The sequence below is a fragment of the Nycticebus coucang genome, chromosome 3, assembly GCF_027406575.1.
Source record: "Nycticebus coucang isolate mNycCou1 chromosome 3, mNycCou1.pri, whole genome shotgun sequence".
Classification (NCBI taxonomy): Eukaryota; Metazoa; Chordata; class Mammalia; order Primates; family Lorisidae; genus Nycticebus; species Nycticebus coucang.
In genome coordinates this window covers 117,054,615-117,081,647 of record NC_069782.1, presented here as the reverse complement: position 1 = coordinate 117,081,647, position 27,033 = coordinate 117,054,615, and the positions used below count along the sequence as shown (strand labels likewise).

The following is a 27,033-nucleotide window of genomic DNA, read 5'->3' as shown; positions in this document are numbered from 1 at the left end:
AATAAGAGTATAAATAAATGGCTGCTTTACAATGTTACACATAGCTATTCAGTTAGCAAAAAGTAAAAATCATAGTTTCATAAGCACTTCAGTAAATGAGTATATATCTGAAAAACAGTTTGGGCAGTTATGATTTTATTCCTTGAGTTTGATTGTAAGATAGTTGATTCAAGAAAGTTTAGATTATATCATCAGCCTATTCATAAGTTCCTAGGAAGTCTGACTGACATTTTTTCCTCCCAAACTAATTGGATTCTGTCCATTTGTCAACCTGCGTGTACCTTTTTTCTTCCACCTGAATCGTGAAAGTCAGGTTAAGCCCAAGTTCAAAATATTGGTAAGTTAAACTGTTTTTAGACTTTTAAAAAGCAGGAATCTTTTATCTCTTTTTTTTTTTTTTTTTTGGTTTTTGGCTGGGACTAGGTTTGAACCTGCCACCTCCACCATATGGGACCGGTGCCCTACTCCTTGAGCCATAGGCACCGCCCAAAAGCAGGAATCTTTTAAGCAAAGGGATTTTTCTCCCCTTGGCTTCTAGGAGCTCCTGTGTTATATGTGTAGAGGATGTGTAGAAAGCTAAATATAGATACTGAGTACTGCATGAATGGACTGTCCTCATTAAGCCTTTATTTAAAACTCCTGTGTATTGTATTATTCTAAATGTCAGGTATATGAAGTATTAAGATGTCTGTCCGCTTAGTACTCAAGGTAGGGAGAAAAGACTTGTCCATGATAATATACGTTATAATAGTGTAAGCATATGCTAGTTGCCAAAGAGTAGGATAGACAGAAACTGTGGTTTTAGAGAAAAGAATAATTGCCAGTGATTGAGGCAGTTTAATATGGCTTTATGAAGGAGGTTAGCCTCTGGAATAGGCAAGGGTGATTTTAATATAAAGAATATGAGTAAAATCACGGTGGGAGTAGGAATAAGAAAATCTATTAAAGAAATAGTAAATATACTAGACGAGTTGGAGAGCAGGATTTACGTGACTAGTAGACCCTGCAGGGAAAGGTGAAGACTACGCAATGAGAGTGCTGAGTGTAAGTTCAGGGAACAGAGCTCTACTTTTACCTTCCTCAGTCCTTTTAATTTTTTGGTGGGTAGACTGAGATTGATAAAAGATGCCACAGCATTTTAGAAGTCCACCATCAACTGAAAAGAAGGCATTCTTCGCGTGTAGCATTATCCCATTTCACAGTAATTTACCTGTGTTTAAAACATACAAGATGAAAAGATTGTCATGGGATTTGCATGGCTGCGGGCTGTAGCTTCTCAGTTACTCTTCCTCTTGTCCTCCCTACATCTCTAGTCAGATGCTAGGGACCAGTTGCAGAATTCTGTAAAGGTAATGATAAGACATTAAATATATTTGAGTAGATGAGTGATATGCCAGGCAGGTATATTAAGGGTAATTCAAGTTTAGTAGTCTACAGAAGGAATAGGAGTCAGGAGAGACTGGCAGCAAGATCTGTTGGTTATAGACTGCCACATTCTGGGTTGACAAAAGGAATGGAGTGTGTGAAGTAGACTCAAAATGAAGAATGCAGGAAAGATTTGTGATGATTGGGAAATCAGATTTATCTGGATTTCTCAAAGACTCGTTTTTTTATAGAGGTTTGGAAACTAATAGGTAGGGCAAGTTTATGGGAAGGTAACATTTCATTTGGGCATATTGAGTTTGCATTGGTAGTAGGAATTCAAGAGGAAATGTTCATTTCTGTAGTTGAAATTGTAGGTCTGAATCTCAGAAAAAAAGTCAGTCCTAGAAGTATGTTTCCTTATCAGATGCCCATAAGTTGGAAGTGAATCTGAACTAGGATGGGGTAGACTATAAGGTTCTTTCTGTGTATGTATCATCTGTAAGCTTTTCCCAGCCACTTTCCACATTTCCCCACTTCTACCATCAAGATTTATACGTTCAAATGTTTTTTGAGAACTTCTAATTTGATGTTACTATAATAAATACTAATGACTATATTGAAAGTGATGAGGTCTCCAAAGGAGATGTTATAAAGCCACATAAATAGTAAGCTGAAAAGTAAGCCTTGATATATTCCCTTCATTTAAGGTATGGGAAAATGACATGAAGCCAGTGGAGAATGAATAGTTCAGTATGGGTATCAAGGTACCTAGGCCGACTCTTCTACTGAGAACAACCAGACACTTGATAACTTTTTTAAATCTTCTTAAAGGCATTCATGAGGTATCAAAGGAATAAGGAGTGCAGGTAAAAAAATGTAAGGCAAAAATTCAGAAGGTAAGGTGAGCTTCCTAGCCACCTTTCACCTGGAGAGAATTTGCTGAACCTACTGAACTTGAGTGTCTATTTTTGTGATTCAGAGGGTTTCAGGATACAAGGCACAGGGCCAATCCCAGGTACAGCATTTCCTAGATGATACCTCTATAAATCTAGGAACCCCAAAAGCTATATCCTCTGTAATTTAACTAAAGACAAAGATGTGATGATTTAAAGATGATGGTTGGGTTTTTTGTTTTTTTTTTTCCATTTTTGTTTTTGTTTTGAGACAGAGTCTTGCTCTGTTGCCCTGAGTAGAGTGCCTTAGTGTCATCATAGCTCACCCTAGGCTCAAGTGATCCTCCTGCCTCACCCTCCCAAGTAGTTGGGACTATAGACATGTGCTGTGACATCCAGCTAGTCTCAACATTCTGAGCTCAAGCTTAGCCTCCCAGAGTGCTAAGATTACAGGCCTGGCCAAGATGAATGGTCTATAGAGAGAAATTTAAGATGTATGCTAGGTGAAGTGACACATCTAAAATGTAGATACATAAAGGTTGAAATTAAGAAAATGGAAAATACATGTACCACACAAATAAAGAAAGCTAGCTGGACAAAAATGAACTGCAATGCAAAGATATCAAGAAAATGAAGTTTACTACATTCTGGCAAAAGATTCAGTTCACCAGTAAATATACTGGTATTTCATATACCTGTTAATATAGCCTCAAAATGTATAAAGTAAAAAATGATAGACCTATAGGGAGAAATAGACATCTCCATAATTATGGTGAGGTATTTTTAATAATTTTTCAATAATGGATCAAACAGTTTATTTAAGTTATTTATTATTTATTTATTTATTTGAAACGGTGTCACTGTGTCGCCCTTGGTAGAGTGCTGTGGTGTCACAGTGCACAGCAACCTCAAACTCTTGGGCTTAAGTGATTCTCTTGCCTCATTCCCAAGTAGCTGGGACTGCAGGTGCCCTCCACAATGTGCAGCTGTTTTTTATTGGCAGTTGTCATTGTTGTTTATCTGGTCCCTGCTGGTTTTGAACCCGCCAGCTTCAGTGTATGTGGCTGGTACCATAACCATAGTTCTACGGGCACTGAGCCAAAAACTATTTTTTTAAAAATCAGTAAGGATATAGAAGATTTAAATGAAAAGTTTTATCTAGTGGACATGTATAGTATATTGTACCCAAGTAAGTGCAGAGTACATATATCAAGCACACATAAAAGATTTGTGAAAATAAAACAAATACTAGAATATAAAACAAATCTCAAGATTCATAATACTGGCGGCATGTTTATTACATTCCTGGCTATAGTGCGGTAGAAATCATTAGAAAAATCAAGTAAGTAGGAAATATTTCCAAGTAACTCACAGATAAAAGAAAACATAATGGGTGGTAACAGGTGGTGCGGTTTGTCCCGTAACCAAGAGGTTCACTATCAATCATGGAGATATCCTCAAAGGGCCTGTTCACCCAAGTTACTCAACTGTGGAACCTCCTAGATGATCTTGCTGAAAGTGACCCTGAGGGCTATAAGAAGTTCATTCAACAGCAATTGAAAGAGGGGAAACAGTTCTGTGCTGCCCCAGAACCACATCTCTGTCTACAGACCAAGATCCTAAAACCAAAAGAAAAAATACTTTTTATCAACCTGTGTCAGTGGAAAAGGATCCCAGTTCCGAAATCAGCCACTCATCCAGTACCTCTAAGTGTTGGCAAACCTGAAGATATGACTGAGTCATCAGATGCTTACACAGTCATCGATGTTGCCTATAATCCTAATGTTCTTCAGGCAGCAGAAAAGAACCAAGTGAAAAAAGATCAGTTAATACAGATGACCATGAAATGCATTGAGAAGCAACTACAGCTCACTCTCTCACACTCTTACCATATTACCAAATTTAAAATAAAAGGGAGCATTGAAAGAATGGAACAAAATCTAATGGGAATCCAAACTGATCCCACAGATTTAAGAGAGAAAATGAGAAACAAACTAACTCTTGAACAAAGCAGTACTGTGAACAATCCAGATCACATTCCTCAACTATTACTACCAGAAAAGCAAGTTTCAGGCAAAGCAGAGTGTCTGATAGAAGAGATTTCCAGCACTGAAATTCAAGTGGAGATGCAGATACCAGCCTATGAATTAAAAATTGTGCAGAATCAAAATGAGAAACCTCTGAGAATTGAGCTGAAAGTTGAATTACCTGGTATTAATTCAGTCTCTCTCTGTGACCTTAATGTTTCTGAGGATGATTTATTGATTGAAGTCTCTGAGAAGTACAGATTACATCTGAATCTTCCAGAACCTGTTGATACTAAAATGACTACAGCAAAATTTATCAAAGAGAAATCTACATTAATCATCACAATGCCATTGGTGTAAAACAAGATTGTCAATGTGTTTTCAGTTTTTAGTACTGAAATAATGTGAATTACAGGACCTTCATCATCAGTAGAGGTAGTCATTTATATTAAACACTGATTCCTGTTTTCTAAGAGTTCATTTTGATGGAATGAGTTTTTTCTCTTAAGCTATTATATCTATTTTTTAAACTCATTTTCAAATAAACTTGACATCAACCAGAAAAAAAAAAAAAGAAAAAAGAAAACATAATGAAATAAATAAATTAAATAGAAAATAAATATAAAATAGAGAAAATCAATAATACAAAAAAATTGGTTTTTGAAAAGACTAATGAAATCAAAGATTTTGTCAAACAGTCAAGAAAAAAATGAAGTCAGAAATAAATATTACCAGGAATGATAAAGGAGACATAATGACAAATGCTATAAACATTAAGCACAAGGATTACAAGTAACTATAGTCGACACTTGAACAACATGTTTGAACTGTATAGGTCTACTCCTGTGCATTTTTTTTTTTTTTTAATAAAAATTACACTAAGTGTGCCTGTCTCTCTTGTGACCACTTTTACCTCTTGTACTTCTGCTAACTCCTGAGACAGTAAGACCAACCCCTCCTGGTTATCTGCCACCTCAGCCTATGCAATGTGAAGATGACAAGGAGAGACTTATAATGATCCAATTCCACTTAAAAGTATTTTTTCTTCTTTTTGATTAGTAACATTTTTTTTTACCCTGCTTTATTGTAGGAATACAGCCTATATTACATTTAACACACATATAATAATATGTTATTGACTGTTCATGTATCAGTAAGGCTCTGGTCAACAATGAGCTATTAGTAGTTAAGTTTTGGAGGAGCCAAAAGTTCTAGATGGGATTTTCAACCACATGGGGTCAGTGCCCCAATCCCTGCATTGTTCAAGGGTCAATTTTATGTTGATATAGATATGGACAAATTGTTAGGCAAATGTGAATTTCCCAAACTGACTTACTGAAATAGAATACATGAATAGTTAGTCCCATAACTATGAAATAAATTAATATTAAAATACCTTTTTATGAAGAAAACTCCAGGCCCATGGAACTATACAAGCAAATTCCACCAACATTTACGGAACAAATTAATAATAAAAAATGTATACAAACTCTTCCAGAGGACAGAACAAGAGGGAACACTCACTGAACCTTTTTATGAGGTTGACGTAAACCACAGTTCTATTCTCTATCTCACTTCTAAACACATTAAAATAATCTTAAATAAAATATCAGCAAGTTGAATTCAGCAATGTATAACAAATACAACCAGTTGGATTTATTCTAGGAGTTTAAGCCTAGACTTGAGGGGAAAAAATCAAAATAATGTACACTATTAACAAATTAAAGAATAAAAACTATATGATTACCTCAATAAATGCAGGAAAAGTGTTTGTTAAAATTAAGCGTTCATTGCCAAGTGCAGTGGCTCACACCTATAATCCTAGCATTTTGAGAAGCCAAGGCAGAGAAGATTGCTAGAGGTCAGGAGTTAGGGACTAGCCTAAGCGAGAGGGAGACCTCATCTCTACATATATAAACAAGCTGAGTGTTGTGGTCACGAGTCTGTAGTCCCACTGGTTAGGAGGATCACTTGAGGCCAGGAATTTGAGATCACTGAGCTATAATCATGCCACTACATTCTAGAGCAGGCAATAGGGTAAGACTCTCTTAAAAAAAATCTGGCATTCATATATGGTTTTTGGAAAAGCTCTTAGTAAAATAGAAATAGGAGATAGTATCTTTAGCCTGATAAAATGAGTTTACTACAAGAAACAATCTTTGTGGTGAAAAATTTCCTATATGATTATGAGCAAGTCAAGGGAGCCTGTTGTCATTATTTCTGTTTAACATTTTATTGAACAATCAGCCAATGCAAAAGTCAAGAAAAAGAAGTAGAATGATGGGAAACTAAACAGTCATCATTCACAGATAATATGATACTCTCCATAGAAAGTCAAAGTCTACAGGTAAACTACTAGGATGAATGAGAGTGTAACAGTTGGATACAAAATCTGTGTACAAAAATCAGCTGTTTTGGCTCAGCGCCTTTAGCACAGAGGTTATGGCACCAGCCACATACCCTGAAGTTAGCAGGTTCAAACCGGGCCTGGGCCAGCTAAACAACGATGACAACTGCAACAAAAAATAGCCAGGCATTGTGGCAGGTGCCTGTAGTCCCAGCTACTTGGGAGGCTGAAGCAGGAGAATCACTTCAGCCTAAGAATTTGAGGTTGCTATGAGTTGTGACACTACAGCACTCTACCAAAGGCAACATAGTGAGACTCTGTCTCAAAAAAAAATCAGCTGTTTCGACATACTTGACATATGTGAAAATGTGATTTTTAAAAAGATAACATTTATGGTAGCATCAGAAAGTTAAAATAGCTGGTAAACAAGATGTATAACACATTTATAGAGAAAATTACAAAAGTATTAAAGGTTTACATTAAATTCAGCATGAATAAAAAAATTACTGTCAGGTTTTGTTTTTTCTAAAATTTATATGAAAGAACAGAAATCTTCAAATAGACAGGACACTCTTGAAAAACAAGGTATATTTAACTTCTCTGTGTCCTTGGTTTTCTTTTTCTTTTTTTTTGCAGTTTTCGGCTGGGGCTGGGTTTGAACCCACCACCTCCAGCATACGGGGCTGGTAATCCTTTGAGCCACAGGTGCCACCCTGGGTTTTCTTATCTATAAAGGAAATAATAGCTTACCTAGTATTGTCATTGAAATTAAATAATAATAGGTAATATATATTAATATAATATAAGGTATTTATAATAATGGCACATATTTCTTATTTTTATAACTTGAAGTATTTTTATTTATTTATTTATTCATTTATTGAGATAAAGTCTCACTGTATTGCCCTCGGTAGACTCCTGTGGCATCAAAGCTCACAGCAACCTCAAACTCTTGGGCTGAAGCAATTCTCTTGCCTCAGCCTCCCAAGTAGCTGGGACTCAGGAGCCAACCATAGCACACAGCTATTTTTAGAGACAAGGTCTTGCCTCGGCTCAGGCTGGTCTTGAACCTGTGAGCTGAGGCAATCCATCGGCCTCCTAAAGTGCTAAGATTATAGGGGTAAGCCATGGCGCCTGGCCTTGTATTAAGTATATATATAAAGGATATGTATGAATCAGTAAGGAAAAGAACAACCCAGAAGAAATATGGTGAAACTTAAAACAGACATCTTAAAAAAGAAAAATCTGTAATGGTCAATAAACATATAAGAAGATACATAATCTCGTAATTCAAAGAAATGCAAATTAAAATTACATTGAGATATCTTTTCACATCTGTCAACTTCCAAAATTTTAAGCCTATTAATACTGTATGTTGCAGGTAATGTGGAACAGTGAGAACATATATATTGCTGGTGCGAATATAAATTAATTTAACCAGTTTAGAAGATAGTTTGGCACTATCTTGTCAAGTTGAAAATGTGCATACTCAGTGATACACCAGTTTTATTTGGGGGCTTATACCCAAGAACCAGGAGATACATACAAGAAAACTCATAGGTTTGGTGCCCATAGCACAAACCATAGTATGTGGTTACCATGCCAGCCACATACACTGAGGCTGGTGGGTTCAAACCCAGCCCGGGCCGGCTAAACAACAATGACAACTGCAACAAAAAATAGCCGGGTGTTGTGGCGGGTGCCTGTAGTCCTAGCTACTTGGGAGGCTGAGGCAAGAGGATCACTTACCACCATCGTAGTCTGGGCTAGGGAATAGACTAAGGCTCTGTCTCAAAAACAAAACAAACAAAAAAAAACAAGCAAACCTTGGAAATTAGAAAATATAATTATCATTACACTGCAAATAATAATATTTATATGTCAGGGCCCAGGACTGGCCAGGTCTCGGGCAGGCTTAACTAGGTTCCGGACGTGGACCGCTAAGTTACCTTGCTCTGGCACAGTTTCTCTTAGGTGCCTGAGGGGTATCTACTTTAGCTAAAGAGAGAGAGTGTCTTAGAGAGAGTAAAGCAGTCTTTACTCTACAGATCTTAGTCTTTAGCCGAACTTGGTAATCTTCAGCACAGACAGACACCGTGCTGGCGTTCTGCAGGCAGAAGAAGAGACAGAGACAGAGTCAGAGTCAGCAAGCGGGTCGTGATAGAATGCGCATGCCCCCGACTGCCTTCTCCTCCAGCCTAATATAAGGCTCATCTCGTGCCGCTCAGCACCACAGGTGTAGAGACTGCCAATTCACCACTGCTCTCATCTCGCGAGCTCTCATGCTTGTTAGGAAAGCTAAATCCCTCTCCATGTCCTTTCCACCAAGGTGTTCCATTATTGAGTTATACAGGTTATATAGGTTTCTTGTAACTCTCACTCCTCCTAGCCATAGGCTATATGGGCCACTACACTTATATAAACATAAGCTATTTTTAGAGGGTAGCCCAATCATAATTTTGTTTTTCTGGTTGAAATATTTTAGAAATAGTGGCTGACTTAAACGCATCATAACTAGACAATTGGATAATTGTCCAATTCCTGGGACAGTTTGGTAGTAGTTAGGGTGTGTTTTTTGGTGCTTCTTTTTCATTTATTTGTTAACCATGTTCTGCTTTCTCAAATGGGAGGGGTATTAGTGTTTCAGCAGCACATGGTCTTTAACATTGGACAAATCAGGGTTTGACCTCTGGGAATGCCACTTCCTAGCTGTATAATCTTGGCATTTCTTTTAATTTTTCTGGCCCATAAGTTTCTCATGGTGAAAAATAAGGTTAAAAGTAGCTACTTCTTTGCATAGATTTTAAGGGTTAATTGTAATGTATGCAGCACAGTACCATCCATCCGTGTGTTAGGTCCTTAGTAAACTGTAAGTCCTTTTCCCTTTTCTGTCAGGGATAGAGTATGAATTCAACCTGAAGACACTGTTAAAGTGGGACTGCTGTTGTAGAAAAGAGATCCTAGGGATATTTGACAATATAGCATTTTCTGTCCCTATATAAACTAAACATTATCATTGGTCATTTTTATTTATGAAATTCTAGATATAAGTAAAGGCCATTATTTAAATCAAGAGGCAGTTTTAATATAAAGTTTTCAGGGCCACTAGCTAATGGGGCGGGGGGGCAGCATTTCTCGGTTTGGCCATTGTTGACATTTTGGGCCTGTTCATTCTTTCGGATAGAAGAGGGGAACTAACCTTATAGAACGGTTAGCAGTAACCCTGTCTCCACAGACTAAATGCCAATGTCACCTTACCCCCAAGTGTGACAACCAAAGGCATTTCTAGACTTCGTCCAGTATCCCATGGGGGGCAAAATGACCCTCCAGTTGAAAACCACTGTTTAAAACATTGCTTAAAGGACACATGGGACAGCTTTACATTTATTGTAGGTTAATGAAAACTAAGAATAAGAATAAATTAATGTCATTCAGGTGCTAAAGGAGGATATCTTTCATAGCTGACATGTCAACTATTTAAGGGCAGTGAAAGAGAAGGTAATTACAAGAGATACAGGAACCTGCAAGACCCTACTTTATCCATTGATTCAGTGATTTCCCAGGGACTGGGACTGGATAAATAGGAGATTTAACTTTTGTGGTTATCCAATGTAGTACATAGTACTTTTTAAAAAAGCTATTAAACTCACATTAATCCTAATCCCCTAACCAGTGTATAACTGTAATGCTGTGTGATGTGAATTTCTTTTTAAAACAGTGATACCAGCCTGGGCGCAGTGGCTCATGCCTGTAATCCTAGCACTCTGAGAGGCTGAGGCAGGTGGATTGCCTGAGCTCATAGATTGAGACCAGCCTGAGCAAGAGCTAGACCTTGTCTCTAAAAATAGCCAGGTGTTGTGGTGGGCGCCTGTAGTCCCAGCTACTCAGGAGGCTGAGGCAAGAGAATCGCTTGAACCCAGGAGTTAGAGGTTGCTGTGAGCTGTGATGCCAAGGGCGACAAAGAAAGACTCTTGTCTCAAAAACAACAACAACAAAGAAAAAACAGTAATACGCTTGACAAACAGCAAGATTATATAATCAAAAGCATTTTAGGAAAAAGCAACATCAAAAATTTATGTAAACATGATTTACCAGGTATTTTCATTTCTAAAATGTTAATTTAATTGAAATTTGAATATGTTGTATATAGATTTTTTAAAGACTCTGGGTCACAGATGCTCATTTAACAATTGGAGAAACCTGGGCTTGTATGTTTGGTAGTTAAGGGTATGAACTTGAAGCAGACTATTTGGATTCCTCTCTTGCCTCTTCCATTTGCTAACTTTTAACCTAAAGCAAATTACTTAATCATACTAACCTTCCATTTCTTTCTCTGTAACAGGGAAAAAGTTGTAGCCACCTCATCAGATTGGCTTTCAGGATTCAAGGAGTTAATTCATTTACTGATTATGGCATAATAAATAGCACATTCAGTAAAAGTTCATCATTATTTTTGTTTCAATTGAAAGTTTGTTGGACTGCTAGAACTCATAGGTTCTACACTAGTTTTGCCCTAATATCTTCTAATTTAAAGTTATTGTCTCTGGTTGCCTACCCCCAGGAATTGACTTCAATTAAAAGGGGCAGCATCTTGGGCGGCACCTGTGGCTCAATGGAGTAGGGCGCTAGCCCTATATGCTGGAGGTGGCGGGTTCAAATCCAGCCCCGGTCAAAAACTAGGAAAAAAGAGGGGGAGGGGGCAGCATCTCAGGACAATTTAAAAATAGATATATATGGCCATCTATTGTAGATACCTGGGTAATTTGAAGGAAATTGGACATCTGTTTTAGAGACTCTATTAATTTCAGGAAGGAAACTCCAATCATACATTTCTTGGTATCCTTAACTTCTTTTTTATCTTGATATTTTACCTGTACCTGTCATGATAATTCTCCTAGGGAAGAGAAACCAAGTGTATTCTACAGTCTCAGTGAGACAATAGGAGGCCTTATTGGGAGGTATATGATGATTTCTTCAATCATGTACTCTATTTTCTCATTTCCCAAAAAAATGGTTAAATTGCCCTGATTTCTGTGGAGCCTTAAATCTTTTCTTTACCTTAGGGCTTATCACGGGATGGATAAAAACATCCAGTGGCCTAAAATATCCTTGGAAAATTCTTTTATGTCTGTTCATTGCTCTTTAGATTCAACATACATCTGTTTTGAATGCCAGTATCTGAATATCAAACCAAAGGAGACTGCTTGTTCTTTTCTTTCTAGGCAGAAAAACTAATGAAGCAAATTGGTGTGAAAAATGTGAAGCTCTCAGAATATGAAATGAGTATTGCTGCTCATCTGGTAGACCCTCTTAATATGCATGTATGTATCTTTAATCTTAAGATTTTTGTACTGAGGTAAAATATGCATATAATTGGCCATCTTTATCATTTTTAAGTATACAGTTCAGTGGTAATAAATACATTAATACTCTTTTTTCCCTCACCCTTTCCCAGCCTCTGAAGATTTTTTTTTTCTTAGTGTTTTATGTCAAGAGTCCTGAAGACCATGACGATTTCATTGATTGTCTTGGAGGGCTCACAGGACTGAGCATGTAGTCATACTCATATGATTTACTACACCGAAAGGATATAAGGCAAAATCAGCCAAGGGGAAAGGGCATAAAACATCAAGTCTGGAGGAAGCCAGGTACAAGTTTCCTAGAGTCCTCTCCTAAGTGCATGTGCTGCTTAATTACTGCATCAACAACACATGTGCAGTGTTATGTATCACGGAAGCTTAGAGAGACTCAGTGCCCAGGGTTTTTATCCAGCCTCTCTTTCTTAAATGTACCAAAATTCTAGATTCCTGGAGGAAAACAGGTGTTCATGGTAAGTGGTATTGTTTGTGCAAACAGGTTAGGCACAGTGAGCTGTTCTCATTAGGAAATGGTGAGACTCTTGAAATCTAAGTTCCCAGATAGCAGCTAAGGGCCACTCTTGTAAGCAGACCTTTCTAAGGATAACAGTTTCACGTATGCTATGTTAACTCTGTTCTGTATATATTTGTTTAGAAAAACTTGTACTTTTGTATTTGCCTTTACAGTATGAGAAGCATAACTGCTTTAAGTCATGTGGATATTTGTTTTATGGAGTTCAAATCCAGACTTTTATATGGTATGATAGACAACATAGGATTCTAAATCCCAGTTTTTCATTCTTGAACTTGACAAATGATTTCCTTTTGAGTTCTCTTATTTATAACCCAGAGATAATAAAATACCTGCTCTACCTACTTGATAAGGATTATTTTGAGGATTAGATTAATGTAATATATAAAATCTTATGTGAATATTTTGTATGTAACTGAATAAATATATTTATCTAATATATTAATATTATATTGATATAAATAAATAGAATGAAATATCCCCCATTTCCAAATCTAGAAAATAGAAATCTACAGTGTCTTTCATTGTCTCTTTATACAGAGACATTTGAATTTGATGTATAATTTTACAATGACACCTTCTTGGGGAGCTACTGATATTCATTTGTGAGAAGTCTGTACTGACAGACTCCATTTTTTTGTTGAAGCTACAATGAGAGTTAGGATTTTTTTTCTACATTTGTCTGGGAAAAAGTTTGTACTTTCCCTTGTTATCTTCCTTTTTTTTTTCTTTTTTTAAGTTGTAAAGAAGGTAAATCTGTTGTTAAGTTATTGATTCTGACTGTCCTCTCTTTCAGCTCCTTTTCTGTCCCAGTTTCTTTCAATGTTTATTTCCAAAAAAAATTTTAAGTTGAATCAGAAGGCTTTTCTTATCTGTTTTGAAATATGTATGCCCCATTTACTATTTATAAAGGCTCCTAATTAAGTTTTGACAGTTTTACTTTTGACAAATAAAATTCAGAAGTCCAGTTTGGTGGATAATATAAGATATAGACCTTATTCTAAAATTAATTTCTAGGATATTTGACAACATCCTGTATGAAACAGGTACATTTCTGGTAAGCTCTTCCCCATTGGTCAGTGCTAAATTATCTGTCTCAATGGGTTCTCAATCTTTTTGTGACATATTATTCAGCTCACTAGACCCCTGCAGATTTTTGAGTACCTCATTTATTTTTAAGAATATGTAGTTGGCTGTTAAATTCCTTTTTCCAATTTCATAGCAGTTTATTAATTTCATTATTGCTATAAAAAGTCTTTACTCACATCAACATACAGTGTTAATCTTTTATTATTTATGTGTAATTAAACCTTATCAGACTAAGGTTTGCCATTTTGTATGGGAAGGATCACATTTTAAGGGATTACTTTGAATTTAATGAGTGTACATTTATAGTAAAATTCATGTTAACCTTAACTTTTACCAGGTTACTTGGAGTGATATAGCAGGTTTAGATGATGTCATTACAGATCTGAAAGACACGGTCATTTTACCTATCAAAAAGAAGCATTTGTTTGAAAATTCCAGGCTTCTGCAGCCTCCAAAAGGTATGGTAAAAATTTACATTAATATTTGCTTAATTCATTAAAAGCTATGAGTCACTGAAACTTTTCTGGCCTTATAGAACTGGTTTTTGTGAAATCAGGTTTTCAAGAGAACTTTGAGATCCAGTGAACTGTTTTTTAAAAATTACTGCTTTTTAACTTCTGAAATTTAGATAAAAATTTCCCTGTATCTACATGTCAAAATAATTGCCTATTTCTATTATTTCTAAGTAAATTAAACTTTGGAAAATCAATATTAAAAAACATCCAAAGTCACTATATATATATATTTTAAGCTAAAACATCCTTTTGTTGTTTTAAAACTCTAGGGAATGTTTTTTTCCTCTGGAGTGATCTCAGTTATTTTTAAATTGTCATTCTTTGTAGGAAATACTGAACTGCAGATTAACCGGAAATTAAATATTACTCCACTTTGAGGGAAACCTTTCATTATTCATAATTAGTTTGATGTCTTGGAACTTGAGCACTTATAACTGAATATGATTCTTTCATTCTGTTCATACAAATATTAAATCATACTTAGGCTTGTTAAAGGTGATTCAGGTGGTGCATACATGGCAACTCACAATGAGATAGATATATATGTGTTACCATTGTTTTCAGATACAAACTGTATAGGTAGTGTCTACAAGCACTGCATACATTTATGAAGTAATAGCGTAGCTGCAAAATCAAAACAATATGGAGGCTTTTGCATAAATACTTTGTTCTAAAAACCCTGTATAAAATATTGTAGTGCTGGGTACGGTAGCTCATGCCTTTAATCTTAGTACTCCGGAAGACCGAGGCGGGTGGATTTCTTGAGCTCACGAGTTTGAGACTAGCCTGAGCAAAAAGCAAGACCCCATCTCTACTAAAAATAGAAAAGCGGAGGCAAGAAGATTGCTTGAACCCAAGAGTTGGAGGTTGCTGTGAGCTATGGCGCCATGGCACTCTACCCAGGGTGACAGCTTGAGACTCTTGACTCAAAAATAAATAAAAATAAAAGTTTATAGTAGTTGTGCATTCCACATTAAATTATGTGATCAAATGATGAAATTTAATAATAATCCCAAGCATCTGCAGTCATCTCTTATGTGTTCAGTTTTAAATTAAATGGCTTCAGATTACTATTCTTTATTGTTTCACGTTAGTCATCCAAAAGAGAATAAATGGCTTCAGATTACTATTCTTTATTGTTTCACGTTAGTCATCCAAAAGAGAAGTGTCAGTGGAATGTTCACATTATAGCTAACTTAACTGAATTCTAAGCATCTAAATGGAATTAACTAAGAATTGCAAAGGCTGCCTGAAAATACACTGAACATGTACTGGCAAAGTTTATGGATTGTAATTTAAAAGTCAGATGTAGAAAAGTTTAGTTTAAAATGATTAAAGTTGGGTTAGTTGGTGTTAGAACTTGAATATTAAAGAACTGTAAAGACAAGTAGAAAAACGTACATATGCTTGGGAAGATTGAGCATTATTTTTAAGTGCTTGATGTAAAAAAATATTGTTAGGGTTATGAAATAAGGCTCAAGTTTTTCATTTTAAAAAGTTGAAAAGATATTTTGGGAAATGTTCTTATATTTTGAATTTAATTTGTTTTATCTAATACTAAGAAAAATTTGGACACCTAAATCCCCTCCAGTTTACCCTAGCATACATCTATAAATAATTATTCTTTAAATGCTATTTCATGAGAAATGTTGCACTTCAAATTAAGCAAATTATTATTATTACTGTTTGTTTTCTTTTTTGAGGCAGAGTCTCACTTTGTCTCCTCTGGTAGAATGCCCTGGCGTCATAGCTCACTGCAACCTCTAACTCTTGGGCTCAAGCGATTCTTTTACCTCAGCCTCCCGAGCAGCTGAGATTACAGGCGATGGCTACAACACCTAGCTATTTGTAGAAATGGGGTCTTGCTCTACCTCAGGCTGGGTCTTAAACTCATGAGCTCAGGCAATCTGCTCACCTCAGCCTCCAAAGTGTTGGGATTACAGGCATGAGCCACCATGCCCAGTTAAAAGGTTTCTAGATTACAGTTTTTATCAGGCCTTCCTTTAGATCAGTGGTTCTCAACCACTGTATTAAAGGGCCGCGGCATTGGGAAAATTGAGAACCACTGCTTTAGATGATTTATTTATAGACAGGGCCATAACTTTTATATTATTATATATTTAGTATCATTAAATTTAGAAAATACTATCTCATTTTCATTGAGATACTGTTGATAATGATTCTCAAAATGTTCAAGACTCCAGTCTGTTTAATTTTCTTATATGTTAAATATATTACCTTACATTGTACTTAGCAACAAACAACTGTCAGTGTAGACATAGGTCAGGTGTCCTCAAACTTTTTAAACAGGGGGCCAATTCACTGTCCCTCAGATGGTTGGAGGGCTGGACTATAGTTTAAAAAAATAAACTATGAACAAATTCCTATGCAAATTGCACATATCTTATTTTGAAGTGAAAAAACAAAATGGGAACAAATACAGTCACACCGCCTCATGTGGCCCACGGGCCGCAGTTTGAAGACCCCTGACATAAGTTAATACTATGTAATATACTTCTGTTCCTTGGAAACTAAAACAAGAAAGACTGAGAATTTGTTTCTTTTAAGAAAAGATTACTTTCTGCTTGGTAAAAGGCATGTGTCCTTTTGGTTAAAACTTAAGTCTCTGAGTAACAGCAAAATGGTGTTTGCCAGAACCTGGTTTGAAGTTGTTTACCTTTTGTAGGCTAATATCAAAGTGCCGTGGAGCTCTGTTAGCTTATGAAGGTAGGTATTAGATGATTTAAATGGTGAACCATTAATAGTGTGGTGTAAGTTTTTTGATGTCAAGATGATAGTATTTAAGGCCAGGCACACTGGCTCACGCCTGTAATCCTAGCACTCTGGGAGGCTGAGGCAGGTGGATTTGCCTGACCTCACAGGTTTGAGACCAGGCTGAGCAAGAGCAAAACCCCATCTCTAAAAATCACTGGGTGTTGTGGCAGGCACCTATAGTTCCAGCTAGTTGGAAGGCTGAGGCAAGAGAATCGCTTGAGCCCAGGAGTTTGAGGTTGCTGTGAGCCATGATGCCATAGCACTCTACCAAGGGAGACAAAGTGAGAGCTATCTCTCTCCACCCCCCAAAAAGGTGATAGTATTAAGTATCCTGAATTAAACCTTTTTTTTTTTTTTTTTAAGAGTCTCACTTTGTCATCCTCAGTGGAATGCCATGGCATCATAGCTCACAGCAACCTCTAACTCTTGGGTTCAAATGATTCTCATGCCTCAGCCTCCCGAGTAGCTGGGACTATAGGTGCCTGCCCAATGCCTGGCTATATGTAGAGGCAGAGTCTTGCTCTGACTCAGGTTGGTATCCAACCTGTGAGCTCAGGTGGTCCACCCGCCTCAGCCTCCCAGAGTGCTGGGATTACAGGCCCCAGTACATGTTCTTACTGACATTGAACTTAGAACATGGCACCTTTCTTTTTATTGCCTTATCCACTATAAACAAGATTAAGAAAAGTAGAATTGGATATTCAAAAAGTTTTTAAGGGGGAAGAATTTATATCAATTATTGTGTAAACTAAAGCGAATATCTTACTTTCTTAAAGGTAATAATAAAATGACATTAATTTCTAGGTGTTCTTCTCTACGGGCCTCCAGGCTGTGGTAAAACATTGATTGCCAAGGCAACAGCTAAAGAAGCAGGCTGTCGATTTATTAACCTGCAGCCCTCAACACTGACCGATAAGTGGTATGGAGAATCTCAAAAATTGGCTGCTGCTGTTTTCTCTCTTGCCATAAAGCTACAGCCTTCCATCATCTTTATAGATGAAATAGGTATGCTGTGTTTTATAAGTTGAGTATTTTTCATTTAGGTTTTTTTTTTTTTTTTGTAGAGACAGAGTCTCATCCTATGGCCCTCGGTAGAGTGCCGTGGCGTCACACAGCTCACAGCAACCTCCAACTCCTGGGCTTAGGCGATTCTCTTGCCTCAGCCTCCCGAGTAGCTGGGACTACAGGCGCCCGCCACAACACCCGGCTATTTTTTGGTTGCAGTTTGGCCGGGACTGGGTTTGAACCCGCCACCCTCAGTATATGGGGCCGGCGCCCTACCTACTGAGCCACAGGCACCGCCCCATAAGTTGAGTATTTTTAAAAGTGGTAAGATAAACCAAATTTAGTTTTTATAATTTATTAAACCACATTAATAAAACTAAAACACAACCAGCATCCTAATATGCTATGTATAATTTCTCTGTAGTAGAATAAACCATAGTCTATGTAGTCTGTATATTCACCAACTTGATAGATAGGTTTTTCTTTTCCTGTTAAAAGCAATATGCAGTGGACAATCTATATGTTTCTCATGTATATATGTTTACTCAGGATAAATACCTAGAAGTTGAACTATTAGGTTGTATGATGTGTCCATCTTCAGCTTAACTAGGATTACCCATTCTTCAAAGTGGTTATACCTATTTGTACTCCCATAAGTGTATAATTTAAATTTTCCTACATACTCTCCAAGATTTATTTTTTTAAACCATTATCATTAATTTTTTGCCAATTTAAAGAGTATGAATTATCTCATCACTTTTAATTTATGTGCCCTGCTTACTAGTAAATTTGGTCATATTTTAACATGTTGATTAGTCATTTGTGTTTTCTTGCTTATAAGTGGCCAGTTTTTCTTTAGACTTATTTGGATTTCTCTTGATAATTTTTTGTTGATGTTTATTATGATTGCAAATATTTTCTAGATTGCTTATCTTTTATTTATGATAGTTTTTTTACAGTGACTTAACTTTGAGTTTAGTTACAAACTATCTCCATGAATATTCTCTTTAAAAATACTATCTTACTTGGTTCTCTGTACCCCTCAATGAATCCACAACAATAAAAAAAAAAAAACTTATCTTTCTGTATAGCATGAGGGTAGGAATCTAATTTCATTCTTTTCCAAAAAGACAGCCAAGTTATAAAATAGACTGTCCTTCCCTATATGTTATGACTTTTATATTAGTGGACTCTTTCTATATATTTTTTCTGTTTCTGGTACAATTATAGATAGCTTTACTGTATTATTGAGCTCACTAGACAAGTCTGCACAAAATAATATAGCAGAAATAAAGCTAAATATCTAAGCTATCGTATAAAGGCAAGGTAACCACATTTCCCAGTTAAAGAGAGTCTTGGATTAAATTTGAAAAGAATCAAGCTATATGATCATTTGTTCAAGATGTACACGAAAACCCCAAAATAACTGAAAGAGCAAACTGATGAGAAAAGATACATAAGATAAACAAGTAACCAAAACAAATCTATACTATATAGTATCTATACCTACTTTTCCCCATGTGTTTTAACATAGCCTGTCATACTACATATAATAATATATAATTAAAAGTTATGTAATTAAATAAAGCCTCACATATGTAAGGCTTTATGTTAGTATTGAGTACATTGGATACTTAATTTTCCATTCTTGTGATGACTACTAAGATTATTGGCACATCTTGTGATAACTTTACTAGGAAGATTGACACACACCTTCCTTGATTTTCATTTAAGATTTTCCTATTTCTCAGTGTTTACATAGCATGCTATGCTTCTCACAGTCAGCTGACGATTTTGATACACAATTGGATGAATTTTTGCAATGTTTTCATCAGTTCTGCTGATAACTGGCCTCCCTGATCCCTCTTTATCAGTGACACTTTCTGTTTAGAAAAATGTTTAATTCATTTGTACACTGCTATTTTCTTCATGGCATTATCCCCATAAACTTGGACTAACATGTCCCTGGTTTCATTTCCACTCTTGCCAAGTTTAACAAGAAATATGATGATTCTTCATTGCTCTAATTCAAGGTCTGACATTTTGGTGACAGCACACAAAAACACACAACAACCATAATGAACACCACTCAGCGAGATAACACCACATGTTGACACGAACACAATTGTGAGACATTCATATACCAAGATTCTGGAACTTTACCCAGCTCTTTGTACAGTGCTGCCAGCATAAGTGCACAGACTTAATTATCAAACCTTGTATCTCACTATATGGATATACTGCAGTTTGTTCATCAATTCATCTATTGAAGGACATCTTGTTTTGGACCATTATGAATAAAGCTGCTAATAGCATTCATGGGTAGGTTTTTGTGTGAACCTTATTTTCAGCCCAATTGGGTAAATACCTAGGAGCACAATTGCTGGATCATATGGTAAAAACTGTATTTAGTTTTGTAAGAAACTGCCAAAGTGTCTTCCAAAGTTACTGTACCATTTTCCCACCAGCAGTAAATGAGAGTCCCCGTTGCTTTGCATCCTCTCTAGCATCTGGCATTATCAAATTTTTGGATTTTTGCCATTCTAATAGGTATGTACAATAGTACCCATTGTTTTTTTAATTTACATTTCCCTAATGACATATGATGTTGAGTATCTTTTTATTTGCTTGTTTGTCATCTGTATATCATCTTTGGAGAGGTGTCTGTTCAGATCATTTGCCTTATTTAAATATTTTTGTACTTTTTAGTTAGTATTTTTATATTTTTTGACAATTATATATATTTGTAGGGTACGGATGATATTTTGGTTTGTGGCATGCAATGTGTAATGACCAAATTTGTGTAATCAGAATATCCTTTACCTCAAACATTTATCATTTCTTTCTTTTGGAAACAATTAGGTTGTTCATCTTATTATCAGGTTTTAAGGGTTCTTTGGATATTTTGGATACAAGTTCTTTATCAGATATTTTTTCTCAGTCTGTGACATGTTTTTTCATTCACATAGCAGTGGTTTTTCCAGAATTTTCAATTTTAATAAAGTCCAACTTACTCATTTTTTTCTTTGACGGATGCTTTTGGTGTTATATGTAAAAACTCATCACCAAACCCAGGGTCACCTAGATTTTCTCCTGTATGTTATCTTCTAAAAGTTTTATGGTTTTTTGTTTTATATTTAGAGCTCTGATTTATTTTGAGATAAATTTTGTGAAAGTTAATAGAATCTGAGTCTACATCCATTTTCTGCACATGGGCCTCCAGTTTCTTTAGTACCATTTGTCAGATAAGCATTAAGTTTTAAGTAAAATATTATATCCAAATTTTTTGTTGATGTTTGTGTGCACAGGTTCAGCATCCCTAATCTGAAAATCTGAGAGGCAAATGCTCCATAACCCAAAACTTTTTGAGCATTAACATGATACTACAAGTGGAACATTTTTACACCTGATCTCATGTGATGGGTTAAAGTCAAAAGCAAGTCAAAACTTTGTTTCATGTACAAAGTTATTTAAAATGTTATATAAAACTCCTTTTATGCTGTTTGTATAGGCAGTTCTTGAGTCACAAACATCTGACTTACATGCAATTCAAAAGTACACTGACAAATAGGGGCTATTACAGTATGTCCCTGAGTCACAAACATCTGGCTGATGTATAACTTGCATTTACAGATGGAGGGTATTGCAGATTAATAGGTAAAAATGTGCTTGAATACAAATTCAATTTAAAAACAAACCCAAGGGAGCTGTCTTGTTCAAAATCTAGGGACTGCCTATATAAGATGTATATTCATGAAAAATAAATGAATTTTATATTTAGACTTGAGTTCTTGTCCCAAGAAATCTCATGTACAAACGTTCTAAAATTCAAAAATTCCCCAAATAGGAAGTCAGAAACACTTCTAGTACCAAGCATCTCAAATAAGAAGTACTCAATCTGTATCTTTTTTTATCCTTTCATCATACTTATATTTAAAGTATGTTTCTTATAAGCAGTGTAGTCTTGGGTTTTTCTTGTTTTTAAATCCATGCTAATATCTTTATCATGTATTTGGAAACTCTAATCTATTTATATTTAATGCAATTACTCATATTTCTACTTAAACAGCATTTTAAGTGTTTCACATTATTTTAAGCAATCATCTTGCCAAACTCAGTTCTTGGTAGTAAAGATAATTTAGGAAGATTTAAGTAGACAAGTGAATTTATGAAATTTATCTTTAAAATTTGAGCAATTAAAAAATGTCTGTATTTTGGATTATTTAAATCTAAAATAGATAGGTTAGTTTCATTTGTCATCCCAACCAATGAGGCAAGTTGTATGAAATTGAAACTCTTTGCAAAAATGTAGGATACTACCATACATGTTTGATATTGCAAGACTCTTATTAAGTCATGGTAATGTGTTTTAGATTTATTTTTTCCCTATGATTACTTTTTTTAGCAATGTTTTTTAAGCTTGAATCTAGTGCGTTACAAACCATTTTTGTGCCACTTGTGTATATAATTGACAAACTTTGAGTTGTAGTTTCAGTGCTGAAATGTGACAGTAACTCAGAAATGCAAATGACTTACAGGGATAGAACGCAAAATGTTTGAAACAGGATTATACTAGAAAATCCTTGATTTTGATTTGTTTTTTTCCCATCTTTTTTTTTTTTTTTCATTCGTAGTATTTATCACCTTTTAATCTTTTTGTATTCTGGTAGAAACATGTTTTCTGCTTTTAAAAAAAGATTTCATGCTCATTGTAGATAATTTGGAAGATAGAAAATTAAAAAAGAAAGTTAAAATTGTCCTTAAATCCATCCCCAAGATAAAACCAAAGTTACTAACATTTTACTGTATTTTTTAAAGTATTTTTCCATGTATTTTTTATATACGTATACTGAATTTGTGTGAATATACATCATAATGTTGTGTTCTGGATATGCATGCTAGCATATGTGTTGTAAACTGTGTTCTGGCCTACATTTTCCCACTTACTAGTGTTTTTAAGGCATTTCCCCTGTCATTTTTGTTTATTACAAAATGTGTGGGGAGGGCGGCACCTGTGGCTCAGTGAGTAGGGCGCCGGTCCCATATGCCGGAGGTGGCGGGTTCAAACCCAGCCCCCGCCAAAAACCACAAAAAAAAAAAAAAATGTGTGGGGAAAGATGATGTGACCCCATAATTTAGAACACTTAGGGTTCAGATAACCTGAAAAGTTAGGCAGGCAAAGCATATGCCCTTTCCTCTAAGACTCTGCTTGACCCTTTTCCATTCTCCCAGGACCAGATCTTTTTATTTCTCTTAAATATGTTGGCATGAATCTATTTTTAGGAAAGAAATGAAGGTTATGAATTGTGTTTTAATTTGCCTAATATTAATATAGTAGAATAATGTCTGGAAAGGCATCATTAACCCCATTTCTTTGTAACATTGCATAAGGTTGTTGGCTTTTAATTAAGAGATTTGAAATTATATGGAGTAAATAAGGACCTTTAGAGAGTTAAGGACCTTTTTCTTTTAGACTCCTTTCTACGAAACCGTTCAAGTTCTGACCATGAAGCTACAGCCATGATGAAAGCTCAGTTTATGAGTCTCTGGGACGGATTGGATACTGATCACAGCTGCCAGGTATTTGAATGAAATCTGCCCTCAACTTGTACTGTTTTTGTTCTTAATAGAAAATTTGGCAGAATACTTTTTTGCATGTGTCTTTTTCATAATTATTTACATTTGTCATTAAGTGATGAGATCCAAAAGAATATGATTTGTGTAAATTTTGTCTACTTGAAATTTAACAAAACATTAGTAGATTGCCTAGATACCTGAAATGGAACAGTGGAAGAGGAAAAACCAAGGCAAAGCCTCTCCTTAGATTTTGAGACCCCTGTGCCAAGAAAGAGAAATGATCAGTGGCTGTAGGTATTGTGTACGTGTTTCTTTTTTTCTTATTCTTTCGCTTTTTCTTGGCTCTTTCCATAATTCCCTATAGTCTTTACTCTCAGTTCTCATGTCACCTACCTTATTTTTGTTTTAACACATTCATTAGTTACCAAAACTTAACCTCTTATCATGTATTCTTAGCTTTAGGATTCCAGTTTCATACAGTCTTGTTTCCTAGGCTTTGTCTCGTCTATCTATACAGCTGTGAAAATCACAACCTATGCTTCCTTGTTGTGCGACCAAAGAGAAAGCCAGTCCTATTTTTCAGTTTCCTCTTTGAGTTTTCAGTTTCATTTAGTTTTTGGCCTCTGAATATTCTGTATATTCTTGTAATCTCCATTATGTATTTTAGAAGAAAGTTTTAAAAAAAATCGTCTGGGTGTCCTAGAACCATTTTTCCTTTTTAAAAAATTTTATGAATCACTTATATCCTATGGAAAAGTTAACTGTTCTTTTGTTGTTTTAACTTTGATATTTTCTCTTCTGTAATCTGTTTTGCCTTTAAAAAAAACACAATATATTTAAAATCACATTTTTCATCACTTTATAAAAATTCAGTCATTAGCTCTTCAACTGTTGTTTATTCCCCATTCTTCATGTTTTATCTCCTTCTGTAATGTTAACTGATATATGTAGGGTTTTTTTGTTGTTGTTAAATTATAGCTGTGTACATTTGTGCAGTCAAGGGGTACAATGTGCTGGTTTCATATATGATCTGCAATATTCTCATCGAACTATTCAACCTAGCCTTCATGGCATTTTCTTAGTGATTGTAAGTAGACATTTGTATTCTATATTTAGTAGGTTTCGCCTGTACCCATTCTAAGATGCACTGTAGGTGTGGTCCCACCCATTACCCTACCTCCACACTGACCTCCCCTCTCCCTTCCCTTCCCTTGGCCCTTTCCCCATATTCCTGTGCTATAGTTGGGTTATAGTCTTCATATGAAAGCTATAAATTAGCTTCATAGTATGGCTGACTGCATTGGATACTTTTTCTTCCATTCTTGAGATACTTTGCTAAGAATAATATGTTCCCGCTTCATCCATGAAAGCATGAAAGAGGTAAAGTCTCCATCTTTCTTCAAGGCTGCATAATATTCCATGGTATACATGTACCACAATTTGCAAGTCTATTCGTGGGTCAATGGGCACTTGGGCTTCTTCCATGACTTCGCAATTATGAATTGGGCTGCAATAAACATTCTGGTACAGATGTCTTTGTTATATTGTGATTTTTGGTCTTCTGGGTATATACCTAGTAAAGGAATTATAGGATCGAATAGCAGGTCTATTTTTAGATCTCTAAGTATTCTCCAGACATCCTTCCAAAAGGATGCATTCCCACCAGCAGTATAGAAGTGTGCCCTTTTCTCCACATCCATGCCAACATCTCTGGTTTTGGGATTTTGTTGTGTGGGCTACTCTTACTGGGGTTAGGTGATATCTGAAAGTAGTTTTGATTTGCATTTCTCTGATGATTAAGGATGATGAGCTTTTTTTCATGTGTCTGTAGATCGTGCATCTGTCTTCTTTAGAGAAGTTTCTCTTCAAGTCCTTTGCCCACCCTGAGATGGGATCACTTGTTCTTTTCTTGCTAATACCTTTTGAGTTCTCTGTGGATTCTGGTTATTAAACCTTTATCGGAGGTATAACCTGCAAATATTTTCTCCCATTCTGAGGGCTGTCTGTTTCTTTACTTACTATGTTGTTGGCTGTGCAGAAGCTTTTTAGTTTGATCAGGTCCCAATAGTGTATTTTTGACACTGCTTCAATTGCCTGGGGAGTCCTCCTCATAAAATATTCACCCAGGCTGATTCTTTCAAGAGTTTTCTCTGCATTTTCTTCAAGTATTTTTATAGTTTCATGTCTTAAGTTTACATCTTTTATCCAGTGAGAGTCTATCTTAGTTAATGGTGAAAGGTGTGGGTCCAGTTTCAGTCTTTTACAGATCGCCAGCCAGTTCACCCAGCACCATTTGTTAAATAGGGAATCTTTTCCCCACTGAATGCTTTTAATTGGCTTATCAAAGATCAAATGACGGTAAGTAGCTGGATTCATCTCTTGGTTCTGTATTCTGTTCCAGACATCTACTTCTCTGTTTTTGTGCCAGTACCATGCTGTTTTGATCACTATTGATTTATAGTACAGTCTAAGGTCTGGTAGTGTGATTCCTCCTGCTTTGTTTTTATTTCTGAGTAATGTTTTGGTTATTCGAGGTTTTTTTCTGATTCCATATAAAACGAAGTATTATTTTTTCAAGATCTTTAAAATATGACAATTTGTTAACATCTTTAGCTATTTCTTAAAGTTTCATAGTTCTCTTTATAGAGATCTTTCACGTCCTTTGTTAGGTACACTCCCAAATATTTCATCTTCTTTGGCACTACTGTGAAAGGTATAGAGTCCTTCACTGTTTTTGGGGCTTGGCTATTGTTGGTATATATAAAAGCTACAGATTTATGGGTGTTGATTTTTGTAGCCTGAGACATTGCTGTATTCCTCGTTCACTTCTTAAAGTTTTGTAGTAGAATCCCTAGTGTTTTCCAGATATATGATTACGTCATCTGCGAAGAGTAAAAGTTTGATCTCTTCTGACCCTATGTGGATACCCTTGATCACCTTTTCTTCCCTAATTGCAATGGCTAAAACTTCCATTACAATGTTAAAGAGCAATGGAGACAATGGGCAACCTTGCCTGGTTCCTGATCTAAGTGGAAATGATTTCAGTTTAACTCCATTCAATACGATATTGTCTGTGGGTTTGCTGTAGATGGCCTCTATTAGTTTAAGAAATGTCCCTTCTATACCAATTTTCTCAAGTGTTCTGATCATGAAGGGATGCTGGATATTATCAAAAGCTTTTTCTGCATCAGTTGAGAGAACCGTATGGTCTTTATTTTTGAGTTTGTTTATGTGCTGAATTACATTTATAGATTTACCTATATTGAACCAACCTTGAGAGCCTGGGATAAATCCCACTTGGTCATGGTGTATAACTCTTTTGATGTGTTGTTGGATTCTGTTTGCTAGGATTTTATTGAGTATTTTTGCATCAATATTCATTAGTGATATTGGTCTATAATTTTCTTTTCTTGTTGTGTCTTTCCCTGGTTTAGGGATCAAGGTGATATTTGCTTCATAGAATGTATAGGGTAGTTAGTATTCCTTCTTTTTCTATATTTTGAAGAGGTTTAGTAGTATAAGTACTAGTTCTTCTTTAAAGGTTTGGTAGA

The 27,033-nt window shown here is 35.7% G+C and overlaps 2 protein-coding genes across 2 annotated transcripts in view; both read left to right on the top strand.

Moving 5' to 3' along the window:
* ATAD1 (ATPase family AAA domain containing 1) overlaps positions 1–27,033 on the top strand; it is a 50,467-nt gene that overhangs the window by 5,761 nt on the left and 17,673 nt on the right. Inside the window, exons 3-6 of the mRNA XM_053582505.1 lie at positions 11,855–11,953; positions 13,948–14,068; positions 17,705–17,905; positions 23,379–23,485. Of these exons, the coding sequence (XP_053438480.1) occupies positions 11,855–11,953; positions 13,948–14,068; positions 17,705–17,905; positions 23,379–23,485 (528 nt within the window). The remainder of the gene's footprint in view (positions 1–11,854; positions 11,954–13,947; positions 14,069–17,704; positions 17,906–23,378; positions 23,486–27,033) is intronic.
* On the top strand, positions 3,658–4,837 carry LOC128580541 (PIH1 domain-containing protein 2-like). The gene has a single exon (XM_053582506.1). The coding sequence runs from the start codon at positions 3,704–3,706 to the stop codon at positions 4,643–4,645; it is 942 nt and encodes a 313-aa protein (XP_053438481.1). The 5' UTR covers positions 3,658–3,703; the 3' UTR covers positions 4,646–4,837.